Genomic DNA, 24,317 nt, shown 5'->3' on the forward strand with positions numbered 1-24,317 from the left:
TTAAGCTACTCGGACCTCTTACTTTAGTAAAAGCAGCTACTATTTTACGTGTAAAATATTTAAAGAGTTTCTTTCACACTTTTCAATCTGAAGCTTAGTGTTTTTTTTTTTTAGTAAATTGAACGATTCGTTGATTTGTAAAATAAAAGTTGACACTGTTATTATCGCGAGTTAATTAAAAACGCAAGTGCTAGCCTCTCCGTGTATGACAGCGAAATATACGAAGAAATGATAGTCCTATCAGGCGACGTTATTATCAAGATATCTTGAAGGCGCTTTTACCATTCGTACCACCGCGGTCATCCTGGTATCGTCCTTAGACACTCGAATCTATGTACGAATACCTATCCGCAAGAAATCTGGGAAAACACCGCGGTGGACACGTGCCGATAACGCTTTACAAACTTTGTTAATTAACCGCGCGAGGACGTGCCGTCGAATGAAAGAATTTAGCCAACGTTTAAACGGTCGACGCCGTAAAAATGCGACTCGTGGCGAAGATACGAGCTGTGGCCGTCGCGGTCGTTCCGCGTGTTATTGCGGAAGTCGCGTCTCGAACGATCGCGGGGAACCGTTCGCGGTGATCCACGGCGATCGGATAAGCGCAGAGATCACGGCTGTAAAAGAACCTTATAAAGCCAGACTTTATACGACTGTCTCGAGCTATCTATCTTTGCCTATGGACGGTCATTTTCCGTCGTTTAGAACCGAACGTAAAGATAGCTTCATCGGCTACTATGTAGATCCCGCGCGCATTATACTTTATCCGCGGATTACTCCCTTCGAATTGGTAATTAAGATTTCATTTATTTAAGCCTCGGACCAAGCAACGAGGAAGTTCTGCGGACGTTTCGGATTTCGGATTTTATAGGTTTCGTCGGATAAATAATTAGTCGAGAAGCCTCGGATATTTGTTGGTTGAAGGATTAAGTAGGTACAACCGATACGTGGATGTAGTTCGTTATCAGCGAGACGAGATGTTTCCGTTTTCTTAATTGCTTCGATCGAAGTACGATGCGGAATAGGATAGAGGTCTAACGATCTCGAGGAATCTTAAATAATGTAAGTCGAAGGATTGAAGATCTTCCGATCCAAATTTACAATCAATCTAAAATTGAATTTAGTGACAAATGCAAGATGTTTCTCGACAAACACTATTAAAATTTCTAGATAATCTACATTAAATGAACCGTACCAGCTGTAAAGTTTTTATTTCACACCGCAAAACCAGCAGCACTTCGCCTACTCGATATATACTAAACAAACCGAGACGTTCAATTTTCAATAAAAATCTCACGATTTCTGAATAAAAAAATCCAAGCTTCGCGACCAAAGCAAAACGAAAAAAAAAACCAAATCCAACTATCCATTCTCGTACGAAGAACCGTTCCACGAAATGGCGAAAGACTTAAATTCCGGCGAGCGTAGCAAAGAAAAAGATTCCTACCTGATTGATGTCGCTGCCCAAGTCCCGCGCGCTCTTGGCGCTCCTCAGGTGATCGCCACGGTACTCCCTGTACCTGATCGTCACCTCGTCGTCGGTGAGCGCACCGCTGCTCGTGCTCCTCGCGTTCTTCTTGTTTTTCTCCTCCTTCGCCTTCTTCTCCTTCTTGCTGAACAGCTGCTTCACCTTGCTCATCGTGCCGCTCTTCTTCGCCGCCTTCTTCTCGTACTTCTTGTCAGCGCCTGACGGCGGTTTCGCGGTCACCGCCGGCGACTTGGCCGTGTCGTTCGAATACTTGTCGTACTTCCGCTGCTCGGACGGCGTCAGTATCATGTTGCGATCGGTGTGCCTTCTCTCGTGCTTGATGAACTGCCTCGTAACGACGCCCTCGTCCTCGGACTCGACCTGCTCCCTCCGATCGACCTCCTGCGAGTCGCGTCTGTAGTCGTTCTCGATCCCGGAATCGGCCAGACGGTCCTTGCGATCGGAGTCGCTGAGTCGTGTCTCGCGGTGTCTGCGCTCGGTGTGCAGTCTGGTCTCCTGCCTGGCGTGCCTGGACTTGCCAGCGTCGTGGTAGGCCCTGGGTGGCCTGGTCGGGCTCTCGTCGAACGGTTCCAGCCGTCCGACCGTCGTCTTCACGCGTGGGCTCTCCCTCGCGTCGGAATCGTCGAAATAATCCAACCTGTTACGGGACCTCCGCAACGGTTTCTTCGGGTCCTCGTCCAGCTTCCTGTGCTCCTTGCGCAGGGTTCGCGAGGTCTCGTCGTATCGAGTCTCGCAACGGATCGAGTCTCTGGCGGTGGTGTCCGAGTCGTACCTGCTCGAGTTGTAACCACCGCGATCGGTGCGTATCCTCGGCGGAGAACTATCGTAGTCGTCGTGGACGGGGTGTTTGCTGCTGGTGTAACGTTGAGTGGTGCGTGTCTCTTTGTAGAACTTGGACTCGAGCTGGCTGCTCGTCAATTGAGATATATCCGTGTCGTAGTCGTCGTTCGGTCCCTCTCGAAGGCTGTCCAGGTGTCTTTTGTTGAACGGCGACCTCTCCTTACGACCGTTCATCGTTGGACTCTCGAGAAGCGGTCGACGAACGTCCCTGGCGTTCACGTAGTCCGCGTGACTGGTCAAGTTCTCGTGCGACCTGGTCGTGTACTCGCTCCTGAGCGCGCGGACCCGCGCGTTCTCGCCCACCTCGTCCAAACGCTGCGTGGACTTGCTCATCCCGCGGATCGACTCGAAGTTCTTCTTCTTCGGTAGGTACACGTCTCGCGCTACAGGTCGAACGTCTCTGTCCAGAAAATCGTCGCTCTTGGAGAACTTCCGCTCGTTCAGTTTCTTGGCGATTATAGGCGACGCGAGGATGTTCGCGTCCCTGGGCTCAGCGCGGAAGTGGCGAGTGACGGTGTTCTGCTCGACGGGGTGGAAGCTGGACGTTTTGTAGGGGCTGCTGGAGCCCCTGGGCGCTTGGTAACGCTCGTCAGGACTGGTTCTGCTCCTGTCGCTGAGGAACGGCTTGAAGTCGTCCGCGTAACCCTCGTGCGTCCGCGTCTCGACGATGTACTTGTCCCCGTACTTGTCCGTTCTGGTCTCGACCGTGTAGCCGTCCTTCGGCTTCGCCTCGATGTAACCGTCCGACGGGATTTTGTTGGTGATTTTCTTCTCGTAACCGTACACCTTGCCGTTGTCCTCGTGTATCTCCTTCTCGAATATATACTTCTCGCCGTTGCTGTTGGTGCGCGTTTCCGTGATGTACGTGTCCGTGTACCGTTTCGGCGAGGCGACGCGGTTCGGCGTCACTGGCGACGGGACGATCGGCTTGTCGATGATCTCGTGCTCGGACTTCTTCACTGGCACGTTCGCGCTGTTCTTCGCGGCGAACATCGCGTCGTCCAGCAGCCGCGACTTGATCCTGCTCTCGAGCAGATCGCGTCTCGCGCTCAACTCCGACGTCTTGTTCGATATACCAGCCTGCGTCTGTCTGCCAGCGAACTCGTTGCTGTCCCTCTGTCTGGCGTCGGTCCCGTCCGCTCTGCCTCTGCCGGACGTGTCCACGAACACCGTCGACGTGTACTTCTCCGGCTTGTCGTACACGCGTCTGTCGATATCGTCGAACTCGTGGCGCCGTTTCGCGTCCGCGTTCCTCGAGGCGTAGTCCTGCGTCCCGGCGTAGTGGCTGGCAAAGTGGCCAGCCTCGTTCTTCCTCTCCTCCTCGTATCGCGACTTGAACACGTTGATCTCGTTGTTGCGCCTCAGATCGCTGTAAGAGTAATCCGTCCTGCGGTACTCCTTCTCCGCGGGGCTGTTCTCGCGGGACGAGTCCTTCCTCTCGAGGCCCAGCCCCTCGTCGCTGTCCGAGTGGCTCCTCTGCGCCTTCTTCTTCTCCGTCTGCACTTGCGCGTAGATCACGCTCGGCTGCGGCGGTGGCGGGCTGCAGGACTCGTTCGGTCGCGTGTACGAGAACGGCCTGTTGTTGTTGTGCCCGAATCCAGGCCCTGGCGACACCATCGTCCTGGTCAGCTGCGGCGGCGGCGAACGATCGCTCGACAATCGGTGAATCATCTTGTGTATCGTCGACTCCTCGCCTGTACGTTGCTGGAGATCGTATCGGCTGCTGTGCAGCATGCTACTAGTACCGACCTTGTCTACCTCGTCGAGACCGGTGTCCTTTACCGGTGAAGGGGTCCGAGCTGTCGCGCTCGCCTCTTTCCTCTCTTCCTCCCCTTTGCTCTTCTTGTCGCCTTCTAGCTCGATGGGTATGCGTCTCACGACTCCCTTGCCCTCTCTCCTAGGCGATATCGGTGGCTTTCCGATACTCGCTTCCGTCTCGCTGCCGATCCTCTCGCTACCGGTCACCGTTTCCGTCTCCGCTGTCACTTTGTTATTGGCATCTGTGCCCTCCTGTTTCGACTTCTTCGGCTCTGGTCTGCTCTCGACTCGACCAAAGTGGAACGGCTGTTGATCGACGTGCGGCGACGCCTCGATTATAGGCGACAGTTGCTTCTTCGCTCGGCTACTGCTCAGATGCGAGCCCTCGCTCTCGCTGCCGCTACGTTTCCGGTGGGACCGCGACGCGCTGGCCGCGTCGCTCGCGCTACGACCGACTGGCTTCCGTTTTCGCTCTAATTTCGGTGAGAAGAACCTCGCCAACGAGCCCCTCAGCTTCTTCGCGCTCGCATCGCTCGCGCTCCTCTCCAGTGCCTTCTTCTTCACTCTCGGTGCGTCGACGAGCTCCGCGGTGCTTGTGGCGCCGATCTCCTCGCTCCTGCGTCTCACATCGAGCGGCAGTTCCGGCCTCTTCTTGTTGCGGCGCGCTGGCAGTGTGCTGAACCGGCCTGGCAGTCGTCTGTTGTCGTGGGCGACGCAGTGAAGGCTGCCCGCCTGCTGAAGAACCAGCGCCGCCTCCTGCGCTAGATCCTCCTTGCTCCTCGACGCGATGCTCTCCTTGTGGACCGGGGTCGCGATCAACCTGCCTTCGCCATCTCCTGCGAGAGCCGCGGTCACGCGGGGTGCTCCACGTCCTGCAACAATTCGACCAACGACCGTCTTTTAATTCGACGTCAATTAATCGAACGGCGTAACGGAGGTGGCGACTAGCACGGGTTAGGTTAGTTGTGCTGAGGCAACCATTGCAAGTAGGACGTTCGATTAATGCCATTTCTGCTTCAAGCTTCGTTTTCTTATTTTTACTTCGTATTTTCGTCTGATATGGGATATTTATTCTGATAAATCAATCATCTGTGATTGATTTGAAGAAGATTTGTTCAATATCGAATCTATTACAACGGACTCGAAGGACAATCGTGTGCGATATATTAAATTTAAATGCAATCATTTAAATTTAGGACGTACGACGTTTGATTAATGCTATTTTTGCTTCAAGTTTCGTTTTCTTATTTTTACTTCGTATTTTCGTCTAATATGGAATGTTTATTCTGATAAATCAATCATCTGTGATCGATTTGAAGAAGATTTGTTCAATATCGAATCTGTTACAACGGACTTGAAGGACAATTGCGTGCGATATATTAAATTTAAATGCAATCAATTAAATTTCTATTCAAATAATATGATATATACTCTTCTTATGTACTGTTCATCTTAAAAGTAAGAACTTCTTCTTAAATTGAATTTTTCGAATTTTTCCACAGTACTATACGAATGCTTCCAGGAATCTAAGAACAGGAGTACAGAATTCCATTGGCAATAGTCAGCCTGGACGTCGCGCGCGCTTGAGGTAATTGATTTTTAATTCTTCCGCGTAACAACGAGAGCTTCCTGCCAATCTCGTTAAATCGTTAATATCGAGCCGTTAAACTATCGCGACTCGTGCCAGTCGAGCTTTAAATCCTCCCTGCATTATGACGTTAAGAGGAAAGTTTCACGCGCGGATTATTAAAAGCGGCGAATAACAGATTAAGGCTTAAGCAACACCGAGAAAACTAATGCGTTCCCCTATAGATCTCCTCTGTTAATTCCCTCCGGTATTAATCTTGGCGGTAAATCGTTTAAGCATTAGCTAACGTTTTTACAGAGACGCGCCAGTAATTTCCGACTGTGCATCATCCTAATTGCCGCGCGATTATCGTCGCGCCGGCGATCAAACGAACTAATTATCATTCGTTCGATCTGACATAATCGATCTATTAAAAGCCTACCAGGATATACGCTACGGATTTCTAGCCGAGAGTTCATAATTGATACACGTGTAAATGCGTAATTAAGTTTTTCTCGCTGCAAACGATGAAAGCAGAGGCGCGGATGAAAGCGAAAGTCGAAGCAGAGTTCCACGCATTCGATCGAACATTGTCGTAATACTTTCTCCATCGTTTCTGAGACTTATCTCACGCGTATTTGTCGAGACTCGTGAGACAAAAGTTTTATAAGAAAAGTATTGCAATTTAATTGAATTAAGATTGTGATGTACAGATTTATTCGCAAATATATCGTGATCGTTAATTGCAGATCGACAAACATGTTAACAGCGCGTTAAAATACGAGACACTCGCTCGCAAATCATTCGAAATAAAATGAAGGCGCGCGATCGAAACTCGTCTTTCTACGATTGGTAAAAGGCAAGTTCAGGATGCAAAGGATTTCACGATCACCGTCAGCTTAACGAAGGACTCGTGGAGCGCAGAATTTTAATTGGTCGAGGACGACCGTCCTAAAACGACGTCCATTAGTACTCAGAAATCGCATCGTCGAATTCCATCGCGGATAATGAATTATTCCGCGACCAGCCAGCCACACTATTGGATTTGTAAATTAGCGATCCGCGTTAAGCAGACCGTGTTAATCGTTAATAATTAATCACCTGGTTCGTAATCAGGTGTTATTTGCTATTACGAGGATAGCAAGTGGAGTATGAACGAGAGGGAGAAAATAAGGGAAGGAGAGCTTGTGGGTGCCCTCATCGTGCGAGCAGAATTTAGTAGCAACAGGAAACGATGGTTTCTTTTTTTTTACTAATTTCGTGGCTGGAAATTCTGTTCGATATTTGTTCGAAGGTGACTCTCGATGGTCAGTCTCGTTCATGAAAAGTGAAATCACTTTGCCAGACCCCTTTTTTATCTGGATAACTGTTTCATGGATACAGGCTTTTTTTGTGGTGTTCTTGCAATATTTTATAGGTATATTTTCTAAATATACTGTAAAATATATTTATTTGCTTGCTTACTTGCAAACTTAATATTCTTTAATTTCTATTTTTTTTTTATAGGAGTTTGAAAATATTGGTGACGTTGCTTTCGAGGTGTAATTGAAATTAATTGCTAGATCGTGAAATATTAATTATAAGAGGTATGGATAATAATTTTGATCTTCAAGTATTTCCTATAAATAATAAATGTATTGTATAACCATCGCTTCAAGTTTGACTACTGCTTCTTCATACATCATGGACAAAGTACACAGTACTTCTTAATAAAGTTATCCATTGATAATTCTGTTAGGAAGTACTTGCAAATTAAACATGTGAATGAGGTGACAAGTGAGATAAAGAAGAGTACACACGAATTTAAGTGATACTAAAGATGTCGGACATTTTGCCCGTTGTTCTTTCTATAACTTTAAACAGCTTCGAAAAAACTGAAAAATCTCACGCGTTAGGATGTTAAGAAACAAATATTATGTTCTTCTAATATATTATGTAACAATTTGCAAAGTTTCGAACTTTCTCTCGCTCGCTTTCTTCCTTTTCGTCCATCTTCGATCGAACGGTGAGTCACAGTCGGCAGAAAAACGCGTCAGCTTCGAATCAGCGGATTACAACGCCCAACTTTCGCTATCGGTCATTTTTACGAGGGTTAATGGAAATCGTGGGCCAATTTAAAATTCAACCGGTACTCGTATACGAATGTAATACGCAATTTGACCTTTTCGACGCGAGCCTGCGAACCTGCGGCTCCAGCGGGCACCGTTCGCCGCCAGAACTCGAGGAATCGGTCGAACCAAGCTCTAATTGTCGTTTCAATGAGTCTATGCTCTGAACGAGACGTGTTATTTGCAATTTTGCGGTCCCAAAAAGAAACAGTTATATCCCCTTAAAAGATGCAACCTCGTAATTGCAAATTTTGCGATCTTAAAAAGGAGACGAGTTCTGTCCCTAAAAATTGCAATGTGACATTTGCAATTTGCGATTGTAAAGAATGAATTATATTTCCTAAAACTTGCAACCTGACATTTGCAATTTGCGATTCTAAAAAAATGAATTATGTTTCCCAAAACTTGCAACGTGACATTTCTAATTTCAATTTAAAATGAAACAATTTTATTCCATAGAAATTGAGACTTTCGAAAGTTCTTTTCGTCAATCTCAATTAATACCAATTATTAAATATTAAAGATATCACGGTTATCGACAGCGACAATTTTCGAGTGATTTAAGAAAATTAGAGGTTACATTTTTGGTTCTGAATTGAATCGAGTTAGTCTCAAATAATTCGTAGATTGAATTTTACCGAACAATTCCAACGTACCATTGAAGTTTCATTCAGGAACGATTCCGCGGATAGTTTATAGTTCATTTCACGGTGAAAGCTCTCGCCGAAGCTCAATCGGAATCGTATTAGTCGTGCACGACCGACCTGCTTTCTGTAATTACTGTTACGAGTTTTTCATAGCGGTCGTAATTAATCTGTCGAACGTATTTGGCACGAATAAAAATCGCCGGTGAAACGTACGAACGTGGATGATCGAGTGTAATAGACTTCGCCGTCTATTGAATAACAGACCAGTCCTCTTAATCGTGCTGACACAGTCAATTATAAATATGGAATACTAAATACTAATTTTTCAAATTCAACTAGGCGAACACGTTTAACAATTTTTTTATCGCTCACGATATATCGTTTACAAAATTACAACCTTTTGGAGTTTTTAAATTATTTACAACAAGTGGCAGTTCCCTGGAAATAGTTTTAGATTTCTTTAGACAAGATTGGTTCTCTAAAATATCATAATTTTTTCTTCACTGTAACGATAAGCTACATAAATATAACTATATGAGCTATTAATTAAAATTCCAATAAAATTAATATTCTAATTCGTATTTTAATAATATCAGTACGCGCTAAGTTCACACGGAAAGTATTATCTGCGTACGTGCGATCCATAAAATCGTTTCGAACATTCCGCGATACACGCGAGAGGAAAAGAGAGAGAGAGAGAGAGAGAGAGAGAACAGAGGTAAGGCACGCAAGTAGTAAAGATCCCGTGAAACCGTTTCAACGAAAGGTAGTCCGCGTCTAATTTAATCTTCAGTTCGTATTACGTGTTCGCATAAAACGTGCATCTAAGGGCAATCATTCGATGCACTTAACAAATATCATGTACCAGTGACCTTTCCGTGATCGTGTACCTTCCACGGCCATAACTCCGTGCACGTTCCCCGCTGGAAGTTAATTGACGTACCGACGACGAGGGCCGTTTTTACGAGGCTCGCTGAACGTGTCGGGTGATCGAACAATTCCCGTGGCCAACTGTACCTCTGCTGTGCGTTTAGCCGCGGGCCAACCTTGCGATTTTTCACCAACCAGGGGATGTTAAAGTTCAGGGAACACGGCCGCTCGAGAGCGTTTCGAGCAGAGTCGAGCGAGTGCGAATCCATCGCGGACAATGCTGTGATATTTGAACAGCTAAACGAAAGGAAATAATGGCACTGCACGGACGGCTAGAACGCTGAGGCACGTTCGAGAGTGATGCGATAACTTCGCGTTTTAGATCCAGTCAAGTTTAAGCGAACCACCTGCTACTTCCTGGTTGACGAAATGAGCTCTTGTGGCTTCAACTGGATTAGTCTTTGACTTGAACTCGAGTTTTGTGAGAATACGTATAATATTTGCGTATTTGGATTAGGTAATTCGGGATTTATGTACGTAAAATTAGTTCGATTTTGTAGAACGCCAGTGTCTTGTCGCAGAGGAACAGGAAATGGGAGTTTCGAAGGCCTCGTTTGAGACACACTCGTGGCGAAAGGCTTTCGTATTGATTCGAGGCAATTTCGTAGCGAGAATCGCGACTTTTCGGATGATGTGATTTAGAAAGTTTATTTTCGCGTCCTGTTTCTTCGCGAGAGAACGCTAGATTAATATAAATTTAGCGCGATAATTAAACGCAAAGTATATCCACGGTTATACACCACTAAATTCTAAAAAATTTTATAGGCAACAAGGGTGCGAATATTTATAACTCCAAATGTATGAATCTATCTCACTAATACAATCGTACAAATATTTAATCTACGATAAACATTTAAATACCATGATCAAATCAAGTGAAATGCAAGTTAATTAAATTACTCAAAACCCTAATGATTCGCGTGTACGCAAGCAAGTAACGAGAATTTTTCTCACACGCGTAAAGAGCACTGCTGTCACGCGAACTTAATCAAACCCACGCGAAGAGCTGACGCTCTGGTCTGACCTTAAAAGAAAACGTCCCCCTCCCATTGATTAGCATCCCGTTTAAACGGAAGTACGCACAGGACGCACGTAACTGTACCCAACCGATTCAGCCCGTGCGACTACGCGCAACCGCGAATTAACCCGTAATTAGAAGGACGTCCCGCGACGCTTCGAAGGAGCCATCTTCGCCAGCCGCGGAGGAGGTCGTCGACGGATTTATGGCGCGATTGTCGGGTGCCACGCGGGCACCGATCGGGGAGCATCTCCGCGGGGTCATCGACGGGGACCCCGGGAACCAGGTCGCCGCTTGGGACCACCGTCGTTCCTGTTCGCCTACTAAACCGGGGCCGTGTGCCACGCTTCGCCATTAGAATGCCGCGAGCCGCAACCATTTCCACGGATATCGTCGTTACGCGTGCTCTCGCGTGGGAAATCTTTGTCAAACGAACGAACCAACGAACGAATCCGTCTCGAGCGCGGTTCTCATTGGGACTCGAAGAGCCACGGTTAGGCGGCGAACGCGCGTTCCCTCGTCGGCTAATAGGGACGAGAGAAACCGATCCGAGAGTCTCGCGATACCATTTCCTTTTTCTGTTATTTTAATTGGTCGCGGGATCGAGGCGATTTGGCAATCGCCCGCGAGCGAGCAATGGCGAATTCTAACGTGGAATTGGGCGAGGATAGGTTTGATGGACAGCGTGTTGGAGGTGTGGTGAGATTTCAAGTAGAAGCTGACGGTCCTCCAGTGTTTGCTATTAATTTTCAGACATTCGCATTCATTTTCGCCTCCGTTTGCTTGTAATAAAATTTCTACTGTCTCTAACGTAGAAGCTGGCGATCCTCCAATATTCGTAACATCGTTTCTTGCAGGCATTCATTGTTGCCTCCGTTTGCGTATAATAAAATTTCTACTGTCTCTAACATCCTCGCGTCTCACCATTTTGGTAACTTTACTAGTGAATTCACTAGCAGGCCCAGAACGAAACTTCTTCCTTCTCTCTTCCTCTCTTCTCTTGCACATAGACGTAATTCTACTGAAGCAATGCATTTCTATGTGTCTGATGTACGATTTCAATGAAACGGAAGCAATTTTTATACTGTTCGAGTGAAACGATTCGAACCACGATTAAATACCGATTAAACGAACAAAAGACGAGATTGTGCCTGTAATACGCATTGCGTATCACCGTTTGGCGGATTAACAGCGAGCCGATCGGAATCGCGACGATGACAATGGACGAAGGGCGAAAGTGAAATCAGCTCGAACGGGATCGTCGAACCCCGATGCAGCCAGGATTAATTTAACAGCGGCGCAGAGATACCAGAATTCCTTTACGGTCTACATCTTATTAAGCGCGACCGATATCTCTGAAAAAACCTTGAAAACAATCAACATTCCAGCTGGCTTTGCCACACACTCCGCCTTCTTCTCATCGGTCGGGCCGCGTAAAAAGTGGTACGGCCAGATCGGGGTTAAATAATCGCGGTGTGTAAGAACCGTGGAACGTGGCGGACGAAGTGACACTGGATACACCGTTGAAAACTGGAGAAATCGACGTTCATCGCGACTTTAAAAAATAGAATCGCGAACGTTTTCGATTTGCCACAACGAAGAACTTAAAATGGTTGAATATTCTTATCGACATTCGTTGCTTTCCATCTCGTTCTCTTCGTAGCGCGTTAAACCCATAAAAGTAAACGTTACTTGTTTGCGTGTACAAAAATTACATAAACAAATATCAGCTGTTCCTAATGAAGGTATCCGTCGTGAAGAATGCGATGAGAAATGTTGCTCGAGTAGACGCGAAATGTTCCACCGGTTACAATTGATGTCACAGAAGTCGTCACGTTCTGAAGAATGTTCTCCATGCCCGTGTACGGGTTTCTAGTGCTTAAGGCTGAAGGACACCGTCTCTGCTTCCTACAGTTTTTACGACTTCATTACATACTAGATAAAAGGGTAGGCCAAGGTGTCCACGTACGTATTAGCATGCGGTGCACGTATACTAGGCGGGAATTAATACGGCTACAAAGTTGATCGTGCGCAGCCGTGATTACCACTTGCAGGGTGGCCTTCGCGGTGGAGGCATGAACAACAGTTTTTCCCCGCGTGTCCCTCCTAATTACGCGATCTTTGAACGAGTTCTGCTTAAGTATTCAAAAGAGGTTGAACGTAGTCCGCTCCTACCTTTAACGCTGTTTAATGTCAATAAACGCGTTTTATTTTAAATATCCCAAATATCATGAGAATATGAATTTACTCTATCCTTTTTATGTTAATTAATTCGCACAATTGGAAATAAGTATGATTGACAGAAATTATAAAGTATAATTTACCACCGCGTGGATCACGTAATGATTACATAAAAAGTCGACACGTTATTCCAAAGTTGGCAGAATATTTTAGCAAATGTAAAACGCAATGAAATAAAATTTGAACAGAAACTCGTTGCAACTGAGATGTCACTCTCTATAGTCGTGTTAATGAAAAAAATGATTGCACAACTCTATCGTGCCGCTAAAAACGAACCGCCATACTCGAACGATTAAATAACGAAACGGATAATTATCCATTATAGGTTCCCCAGTGACTGTAAAAACACATGTTGGTACCAGAACGTGCCGTTCGTCTCGTAACGATTACGCAATCGTAGAGCTCGCGTAATGTCTGGCATTATTTATTGTTCGCCGGCGGAGTGCACGCACGCGCGGCAAGGACGCGCGTAAACGCCATCAGGCTTGCGTGACAAATCGAAAGTGCCTCTATAGACGACTAAACGCCGTGATATCCGCATTTAAATTGCCAGTGTGTACGTTAAACCAGCGTCCGATATTGCGCGATCACGCTAATTAGTATGCGAGCGTTTCCTGACGCGGGGGCAAATTTAATTACCGCGACATCGTCGATTATCGCGTCCTTTAAATTTGAAACGCGACGCGGCGTCGATCGCGTTTTATGCAGGCCGCGAAACGCCTCTCGATTGTTGCTAATTGGATGTTGTTACGATCGTTTATCAATCTCCCGTGATTATGAATCTTCGAACATTGTGTTCGTCTCATTCGTATCGTAAGGTTCGAAAATACTGATTCACTGTTCAGAATAGAATCAATCTTTTCAAATTGGATTATATCGCTTAAAATTCTTTTTAAATAGTCGAATGGATTAAATTACTATTTAAATAGTGTGTGAAAGGAATTTTGTGATTACGATTGTTTGTCTGAATCAATAATTTATATGTAAAATATGTGTTTTTTATTGATTACACATGTTGAAAATTTAATTAGAGTCAGTCGAGGTCGTTATGAGTCACATACGATTGAAAATAATAAAAAAAAACGATTTTCGATCTACAACTAATAAATCTAAAGATTCTTAACCCTTTCGATGCCATTGCTTATTTCGATTCTCAACTAACATAAACGACAATTAACAAGTCGTAAATCTTCCTTAACCAATAAGAATATTCCCAAAAATTCGTTTCGCATATCACCTAATGTACTAACCCTGACTTCTCTAAAAAAAATGTCAGATCCTTGGCTCCAGTTTGAAAAAAATCATTCCATTTCAAAGTGTCGATGAATACTTTTCAGATCAGCAATTTCTAATCTGAGAGGCGCGGACTATTGCCAGCGAAGAAGCCAACATTTTTCTAACTACATAGTCTACAATTTTTTAATTGCAGTTTCCAATTTTTATTGTTCAAAACGGGTCTGAATTATTGTTTAAAAAACGAAAGACATGGAGACGCGAAGGAAGAACTTTTCTTGATGTCATAGTAACGTCATAGCACAAAGGTTGGAGAAACCACTGCCTCAGACAAACCGTACAAAATAACAAAAGGCAGTTACCGGGAGATTCATTCTCGTTATAAATTTCCCCCCGTAGTATCCGCGAGTGGAATGTGGTAAACTGTAGACGTGGAATTTATCTAATTACGCTTAACGTCCCTTAAGAAGAAGAATTGCGATCCCCTCGTGATAGGATTATAATCGCCCAACGGGCACCGAAACTGCGTTTAATACACGCGTAATTATGAGCCGCGAGTGCCAGATGGCACGGCGCCGTGCACGCGCGCACCTATGCACGTTGTTTCCGAGTAATAAAGCCGCGGATCGGTTAAGACGCCGCGACGCGTCGGTTCCTAGCCGATCATACGAGCCAGATTTTAAGAATTCGACGTTCTCACGAATCCTTCGACGGTCCCAAGTGGCTCTCTCTGTGAACTGTCGCTTTTTTCACGAGCTTCGACGACATTCGAGAACAATTACTTGGAACTATGTGCTTTTCTGGTGACAAAATGGCTGATAGATATTCTTGGGCTGCAAGAACGTCGCTACGAAGTTGTCAGGTTGTGATGTATGAAATGTCAGATTTTGGTTTATTGGTACTACATCAGTAGTTCATCAGTACTAGCATATGCGTTCCATGCTGAATGTTCCGTTCAAGTAATTAAAATTCTCGTTGCAAAAAGAATGCAAGCAGACTTGTAACGTAAACTTAACGAAATTTAAATGTATCGCTTTATTAAATTGTGCATCTTTAATTCTACACCCTTTTCTTGATAATTATACTTGTTATTGTTATAGTAAAAATTGTAAAGTATATGCCAGAAGAAAAACTATTTAATTATAAAGTTTGAAGTGTGTACGCCTCGTGCGACTTGAATGGAAAATGTCCAGAAATTGGTTCGACACAGAACGTATTAAATTCTGTTTTAACAGCTCATCTAATCTCACAGATTTACGTTTCATTTTCCGACATGAATCAACGTGACTTTCACGTAATTTTCTTGTACGACTGGCAAGAATGCAGCAGTTGCTGGTTGAAACATCAACGCTGCATTTGATAATGATGCAGTCAACGATCGTACGTTTCATCGATGGTATCCTAATTGAAAAAAGTCTGTGGAATCCAATAGCTGTTAGTTTGATTAAAAATATTGATCATTAAAGAAGCTGTGTTCATTTAAATTTAATCTGAAAAATCGGACATTTCATATGTTACAACCTAATATTAACAGTGTATGAAGAAAGTCAATTCTTTGATTCAAAATAAGTATTTTATAAACATGAGAATAGAATGACACCCACTCTCACTGATCTTATATATCCTACCATTATTTATAAGTGTGGTATGTCGATAATAAATTACATTTGAAGACACCAACAATTATCTAACACTTCTAACCAAACTTGAAGTCCACTACTGACCAAACGAGAGAGTACAATCAATCACTGCTTCAATACATAGTACATAGACAATAGATGTTATATCTCGGTAGGTGAGTCGAGTAATTAAGACGAATTACATCTCAAACTTAGTTCGAGGTAGAGAAACGCAGCAAATGCTGAAGGACGCATTCTACTATACCATTTTTCAAACGTATCAAAAAATTGCAAATGTATTTCTCATAGCATAAGAATAGAATATCCTCGAAGAGGACACGAATTAACACTTTGACGTAAATGACGGTTATAGTCGTCATTGCATATTTTAATCAATAAAAAAAGAACTGTACTAACACATACACTTGTTAAATTATTGGGTAACACATCTAGAAAAAAAGTGAGATAGCATGCCAGACAGCGTATTAGTTGTTTCTTTTTCGCTTCGGAACATTTGAGTATTCAGAGACAAATGACTGCTATAACAGTCGAAAGATGATTCTGTGAAGACGAACCATTTATTCTGCATTTTTTCACGAATTAAGTAAATACAATGAATTAATAGAGCAAATGTCGTATAATCGGCACGACGATTATAGCCGTCGTTTGCTTCGAGAATAGAAAAATGACAAGGTGAGCAGATGACGATTAGAGCCGTCGAAAGTTTTTTCGGACAAAATGTGATAATTTTCACTTCGAAACATACGACTTGCACCCGATTTCATTCGTACAGTCATAAACGATCGAAAAAAGAGAAATGTATCTCTGATCTGGCGATCGTAAAGTGAAAAATGTGCGTGAAAGTGTTGAAATCAACAGAAGACGAAAAAAAGTCCGCTTAAGATCGCTGGGCCAAGCGACGAGGCATCCGCGCGAGCCACTGCAGCTCGATTAACCGAGCTTGCAATTTGACTGCGACGTCTGTTGGAACGTTTGGTGCGCGGAAGTCCGCTTAAGATCGCTGGGCCAAGCGACGAGGCATCCGCGCGAGCCACTGAAGCTCGATTAAACCGAGCTTGCAATTTGACTGCGACGTCTGTTCGAGCGTTTGGTGCGCGGGACCCGAGAGAGCAGGTGCCGGTGTTCGCGGGGCCCGAACGCAACGAAAGGGGCCTCGCGGCGGTGGGGACCGCGGCGGTGGGGAGGAATTGCCGGAAGTGCAAGTGGCGTCTTGCCGTGGCGGGTCAAAGATCGCGCAGCGGTGCTGACCCACTGCTTCGAGGGCTGTAAAACGCCGCGGAACGCTCGAACGTGTATACGGATCATCGCGCGAACCGAGCCAACGGTAATTTCACGGCGAACGATCGCGGGCATAAATTAATATCGAGCGGTTATCTGATCGTTACCCAAGAGGGTCCCGGTCACGTATGAATTTAACCTCCCCCGATCAGATTCGATCGATAACTGTTACGATAAGTATGAATATAAATTGCGAGCCGAACGGGCCACGCTGTACGTTCTATTATAATAACGATGCGCGCCTGGCTACACGAAAACGGATAGAAACTCTCATTACGCTTAACGGTGTTCGTAATGCGCTTACGGAGTGGAGGGTGGCCTCTTTTAACGCTGCGGTATCGTTAACCATTTTATGGCACGCGAGAAGAAGAGTTCGTTTAGAGGTGTGTCGTCGATGTTAAGTCGATTCTTTTTTTTTTTGGGCTGCCACATGTACGGATCGTATTTTCGTTAACAGAGACACGTACGAGAGGCTAGAGTTGTCGAGACAGTCTGTATCCTGTGGATCGATATTAATTCTACTGGTACTGGTACTGATATATTGATGTTAATTTCACTGGTAATTAATTCTAGAGCTTCTCTTTTTTTCAAGAGGGTTTTTATTTTGTAGCTAATATTTCATTAATTGGTTGCTTTTCGCAATTGTTTCATGTGAGCCAATAATACAAATTTAAAGTACACGTCTTTCACAGATTTATGTGAGTTACACACACGTTGAAGATTTATCTAGATTCGTTATTTAAAATTATGAAAGTACATTAGACCCTAAATTTAAACATTTTCATTAATCTTAGACCAGATGCTACGAAACCAAGTTTCGTCGTTCTGAGCACAAAAATGAAGTTTTACCCTCCCTCCCCTAACGAGAATAAAAACGAAAATACCGTACGAACCGAGGAAACAGTGCGCAATTTATATCGCAATAAAGATGTTCCTTTAAACTGACAGATTGGAATGCAACAGGTTGCAAGACGATAACACCGATGATTCCCCGGAACTTTTATAGCAATATCTATCCGGTTTAATCAAGACGTATGCCGCGTCCGGCCACGATCACCCTTACCGAGTGCATTCCAGCTATTTTATACGTCCCTCGCGGCTTTTCACCAGTGGGATCGTTCGCATATCCGAACAGACCCTAAACGTTCCTCGCGGACCACGAGTGGAGAAGGTGTCCAGCACAATCGTAAACGGTGTCTTTCCCTGCTGAATGTCTCGTTGACCCTTTCACTGCCACTGGCGCCATTCGACGCGCACCTCACTTTGGTTACCCAGTATTAGTATTTTCATTGTCTTAGGTTTCTTTTGTTAAATTTTCTCAGATATATATGTGCGAATAAATAAGAAGAAAATGATGTGTAGGATGAGAAAAGAGGAAGCTGATGACTTCTATGGTCGAGGGTGATCTACTTGCTAGAGGGTGAAAAAAGGTTTGGTGAACTGGAGTAGAAAGATTCATATTTTCTAAGTAATAAATTTCTCTTGTTTTGCTTAATGCAAGTGAGATGTAAATGTGGGATAAATAAATTATTCGACTGTTCACTCTTTCTTTCAGCTCCTCGACCAAAGGACTGCGTCTTCCTTTTCTCGTGATTATTAAACTAAATCTAAAGTTATAGTCAAAAATAATCTAAACTAAAATTCCAATTCCATTCAACACTCTGCGTAAGTTTAAGTTGCCAAGATTGAAAAACCAACTATGATCGATCGTGTGAAACAAAATCGATTATAAAAGTCGTACAAACTTTTGGTTCTGATTGCATAATTTATGCAGAACGAAAATTATGTTTTTTAGATGGTTCTCCAGAGACAGTTTATATACTAAATTCTGCCGCAGCGAAGGGGCTGACGATCTTCTCCATCGCGTAACGCAATTACGGATGCCAGCCTCGCTGGCTCGATTTCAGTTGTCGAGCAAAATACGTACTGGCGTTTAAAAGTACAAACCCGAACGATTAAACGTCGTCCTTGCGAGTTCGTAAAGTTCGACACGCGAGAAATAACGCACGAACGCATTCTTGCACGCACCACACTCGAACCAATAATGACCAATAACGATAATTGTCGAACAGCTGGAAAAAATGTTCGACGTTCCATTCGCCGTAGACACTGACCGTCTATGAAAAAAGCTCGAAGGCGTATTTGTTTCAGTATCGATTAACCCAGACGATTATCATGAATCGATCCAATTAAAGTAACAGTTTACAAGTCAATTCTTTGAGGCAAAGTGGTATTGACAATGTCCCACCTTTTTGATACGTAAACATGTATGGTGGAACATTTTTTCTACTCGCACAAAGGTTGATTTTATATTATTTTATTCTTTCATTAATAGAAAGAAACCAACTTCGTTCAATTTAAAGAAAATAAGATTTCTTTGTAACCTGGATCTTTCTATTTTCCAAAGTTCCGTGCCTTAAAGAGTTAACGTGAACTGTGAAAACTTCTTGTTCCTTTTTCTGATACAAAATATTAAAAAATACGAAATATATCGTGTGCCACGTAGAGTTTCATGTAAATTTTGTATATATTTTTTTTATATTAATAAATATTATTCTCCAAATACTAACCAAGAACTAAAAGGAATGATTGCATTTAAGAAAATTGTGACGAAATTCCGTTAACTTGCCTGCGTCGAGTAACTCTTAGAAGCCCGTAAAAATACCCGCGCCCCATTAACTGCATTTCAATAACGAGAGATTCATTACACGACACGTACAGAGCGCATTGGTTTTCTTCCAGGCGATAAATCAGACTAGCAAAGTTTGCAGGGAAACAGCCTGTATTCCCGACCTCGTAAACCAAAATCGCGCGACTAGCCTTGAAATTCAACTTTATTAACGCACGCAGCGTGTGTCTTTATTATGTCATAATTTGGCATAGTGGCAATGTGCGCGAGCGTGACTGGCCAGCAGGTTGAGCACGTGACTTCCTTCGATATCTCGAATCGACGCGATTATTATTGGACGAATTGGCGCGCGAACGCGTTGCTCGAGAATCTTCTCACCTAAGTTCGCGTTGGCGAGCACGCGATGGACGGTAACCAGATTTGGCCCCGCTTAATAAATCATCGCCGAAATGGCGATTATGCAACCATAAATCGTGCATCGGTACGCGCGTTTTCGTTAGGCTGAGTACAATGGCCGCGCGATAAATCGTAACGAGGGCATAGACAGCGGGAGGCCGATGATAAATCGAGCGGTAACGCAACTTCGAAACGCGATCCAAATGAAAAGCCACCGGCGCGCACCGCGATCGGTGAGGTCCGGTTCTTTTACGAGTGGCCCGGCTCTCGGTTTCGCGAAACGGGTTCTGCGCTGCTAAATCGCAACGAGCTTTCCTCCTCGATTAACCGCGGCCAGTCGAAATCGCCTGCCTGCCTGCCTGCTTGCGCAACCGACCATTCTTTCGTCAGCCATGGAACTATCTTTTCGGGATAATAAAACGGAGCACAATGGTGCGGCAGAATTGGAATTCCAAAATCGTTTGCGCGAATATTCTTCGTTAACTTCCTGACTTAAAATAGTGAAATGGGAAACGATCAATTTTCTTGTTATTTTCCGAAAATACTCGCAGCGATAAAAGTGATTCGATGATCGTGAGAATCGTGAACACATTCTCGATTATACGTGACGCTATATCTTTAAAGAGGAGCTACGATAAAAAGAAGTTAACGTTACGAATACAAAGTGAAGTTCTCGCACGTTTGTCCACGCGATAAAATAAATCGGAACACCGAGTGGTTGATGAGACAACATCGGCGCAGCAACACCTCCATTCATTACGCTATCTACAGCTTCTAAAAGAAGTGTTATGTAACACCATTCAACCCTATAATTCGCCTCGTTCGCACTCCCCCCCGGTGTGTTTCACCGGCTCGCACGTATTCGATCCTTTCCTTTTTCCATCGCCTGCGATTCCTCGAACGAGCACGAGCGCAACGATGCTCGCGCGCGACCTCCACGTTCTCCGCTTCGAACGATACCGGTCCATTCGAGGCTCGCCACTTCCTCGTTTCAGCTGATCGCGGTCTACCTTAAGACCCCTTGGCACGCAACTCGAGGATGCCGATCTAAGCGGATCAGAGGGGATACAGGGTGGCACGAGGGTAGGGGGGCGTACGAAATTACGGGCAGATAGAACAAAAGTCACTGAGAGAGAGTGGAGAACGGAATTAAGGACAATGCGCTGAGGTAATGGCGGTGTTGGGTGGCGTGGTTCGATGACGATCAAGGCGCGGTTGTCGAGAAATATTCGGCGAACTCGTGATGTCAGGTGTGTTAGAAACATTTCTCCATATAAGAGCGAGGGTATCCAGTGTTTCTTTTTTTTCAATCTGTCTGGTTCTTGTGATGAAATGAAAATTTAAATGCATCGATCTTATGGAAAAGAAAGTTTCGTTCCCTTGCAACGTTGTTCTTGGTTAATGACTTCCTCTTTCCTCTACACCATACTGAATACAACTGACGATAAAAGAGTTGACAGTTTATTCGTTTATTTCTACGGTGTTAACTCGACATCGATTATCTTAAATATCGAAGTTGGAAAATCGTGAAGCTCGAACATTGTTCTTCTATCACGGACTATCACGATATTTTAAGGACTCTACAGAACTATGGAAGGGAGAGGATCCATATCTATCCTGAACCGAGCGAATCGTAATGAAACTGAAATTTTTACCACGACAGCTACCACCTATACCTACCATCCACGACCGTCGCGTCTTCAAGAGCGGAGTTTTATCATCGTCCGCGTAGCGACGCGCGCGAAGAAAATTACGCGCACTTGCGATAAACAAAGATTAAACAGCTGTTAAAAAGTGGGGGATACTTGGCTCGAGTGGCGCGCACACGATCACGTTTCAAATTATGGAAATTGCTACAAAGCTGTACGGTGCTCGATTTTATGAAGCGATCCGGCGAAATGATAAGTGTGAAGAAGGCATAAGGAAGTACTTCACCGCCGAATGAGACGATAAGGTTGATCGACAACGCGGAAGGCCGTGGATCGAATAAACGGTGGCCATTTGTACGCCTCGCTTTCTTGCTGCGTCTCCGCGCGATTATTACACGCTGCGACTCCGATCTTAATTTCGCCAGCCGCGCCATCTTTAAATTGAAACATTCGTCACGCGCCACATTAAGCCTGTGATAAATGGATCGACGATCAGCGGGAGAAACTATTCCACGTCAAATCATGGTCGCGATAAAAAGTAAATCAAATAACAGAGAACGAGAGACGGAAAAATTAATGTCTAGCCAAACAATTAATACGATTTATGGCTTGAACGCTGGACGGTTAAGTCTCGATTACCGTTTAGCTAAGAACGACCACGGACAGCGCCTGTCTCGTATAGATAGAATGATGTTTACAACCGAGTCGAATGCGTAAAAGAGAGCTTATGACACTCTTAAAGTGAAGACGACCAGGTTTCAGTTCTTCATCCGTGGAAAATCCAGTGAACCGTTGGTCGAACGACGAATGGCCACCGTTTATTCGACACGCGAGCCATCGAACGATACTATCGTCCCACTTAATGTAAAAGTACTTCCTCGTGCCTTCTTCACGCTTTTCCTTCGAGCAGAGCTTTTATGGACACGCAGAACTAACCCTCCGCTCCCTCTGGCGTCTCGTCTGACTCCCTTCCAGGCTTTTGCCTCCACGTTTCCCTAATCTACGCTCGTACTCCTCCCAAAAATGTCAACGTCCATAAATGTAAAAGCATGATCACCATCTTCTGATAAATATCCACAATAAATTTTTCTGTAAATACAGTGTAGCATTAAATTTGTAGGCATCTAGTGGTATAAACTGAAATCTCAGTAGTATAATACTATAATTAAGTATCGAGGGTATGTAAATGAATACCGCAAATGGTTGCCGATGTCTTTCCGCGTTTAACACGTACAAACTATTCGTGCGACCATTGATGGAGCAAAATGCACAGGACAAGTCTGCAAGTACGGGAAGAGTCGAATGTTTCCGTTCGCCAATGGAAGAGCGCAGAGTCGCCAATGTCCACGGTGTGTTTGTATTATTCACGATCGAGAGGAGAAAGCTCGTCTCGGTTGATGCGTTCCATCGAGCCGAAATAAAGTAACAGCCAGGCTGGCTATCGCCTTACAATTTCCCACGTGCACGCGCGCGTTGCTTCACACGCGTAAACGCTGTTCCACGGTGCCCGTTGATTAACTAACGTCGTTAGGACCGACTCGAACCGCGGCTCCGCGCGACGTTGAGAAAGTTTTCGACGCGAGGCCTTATGTAATTAAGCCTTGCTTTATAGACACCGTTCAGGCCGTTAATCGTTGGGAAGTGCGATGGTTTAGACGATGCGTAAGGTCAAGAAAAACTGTGAGACTGTCTCGACGATGTCTCTCTCCTTGAATTCGCACCCTTGCAAATTAAATTCAACTCTTCTGCAAATCAAGTATTTCTACTGGAATATTTAATTTAAAAGACCACCAAGTGTGAGTTAGGTAGTAGGAAATAGAAAACTTTTTATGTCACCAACAGCTGTTGCAGCACAACCATTTACATGTACATATGTATAGGCTAAGATATGTACGTGTAAATTATATCCACGCACAGCTTTCGTACATAGATACTGTTAATTATATTTGATGTTTTTTTTTTAAACAAAAAGATGAATTTGATTTGCAAGAGAGTGAGTTTAAAATACGAATATCGTACAGATATAAGTATAGTATAATAATTAGCGAATAATTTATTTTGTGTCGACAGAATTAAAAAGTTCTGATACCTATATGCGACGATAAACAGGCATGATTGCAAAGAACGAAGAAAGGTAGAATTACAATTTTAGTTTGACATTTTGGTGACTGTTTGAATATTGCCAAGTGTCAACGTTGATAATTAATCATCGAAACGGTAATAGGATTTTTCCGCGAGGCACGAGCCTTAACGAGCCCAAGGGAACAAACGAAACCCTGTCCCGGTTGTCGCGAAATTAATTGAGTTACGTCACTCGAGGAGACATCTAGTCCCTCACTGTCCGCGCATCAACGTCTGTATCTCCTCATTCGTTTCTTCCGTGTCACGCGATTCCGCGATCGCCTTTCATTATTTAATCCCTGTCACTCAGCGTAACACACACGCTCGCATACTCTGAACCATGCTAAATAACTCTTCCGCATCGCGAACCTTCCTCGTCTCAACGGCACTTACTCTTTCCACCCCTAGCCTTGTTAAGACGTTGGTTAAACGTGATTTCTCGGTGATTTCAGAAAGCGGCACGCGAGCTATTCCTCACAAACGAACATCCTCCGTAATAAATTGAAACTCTCCTCTCAATGAAAACCGTAACGCAACGATTGCGCCGTAAGATATTCATTTTCCAATCATCGTAACGACACTCAACATTCACTCTTCAAATTACCAACGAAAGCAACAAGGAAATGGAAAAATTATTATTCCCAGAACAAACAAAGTTTAATTAAATTCTCCAATTTCCCAAACTATCATTGCTAACGGAAGCAATGTGTAAAAAATTAAAAAAACGCCAAGAGATATGTTACATAAACATACAATCTTCTAAATCGTGTCAA

General features: G+C 44.3%; 1 protein-coding gene across 3 annotated transcripts in view; it reads right to left on the bottom strand.

Annotated features, from left to right (window-relative positions):
• The window catches only part of Blo (bloated), a 193,214-nt gene that overhangs the window by 120,401 nt on the left and 48,496 nt on the right, over window positions 1-24,317 (bottom strand). For all 3 annotated transcript variants that reach the window (XM_076892705.1, XM_076892704.1, XM_076892703.1), the window contains one exon: window positions 1,448-4,959. In XM_076892705.1, the coding sequence (XP_076748820.1) occupies window positions 1,448-4,959 (3,512 nt within the window). The remainder of the gene's footprint in view (window positions 1-1,447; window positions 4,960-24,317) is intronic.

This window comes from Xylocopa sonorina, chromosome 3 (assembly GCF_050948175.1).
Source record: "Xylocopa sonorina isolate GNS202 chromosome 3, iyXylSono1_principal, whole genome shotgun sequence".
Taxonomy (NCBI): domain Eukaryota; kingdom Metazoa; phylum Arthropoda; class Insecta; order Hymenoptera; family Apidae; genus Xylocopa; species Xylocopa sonorina.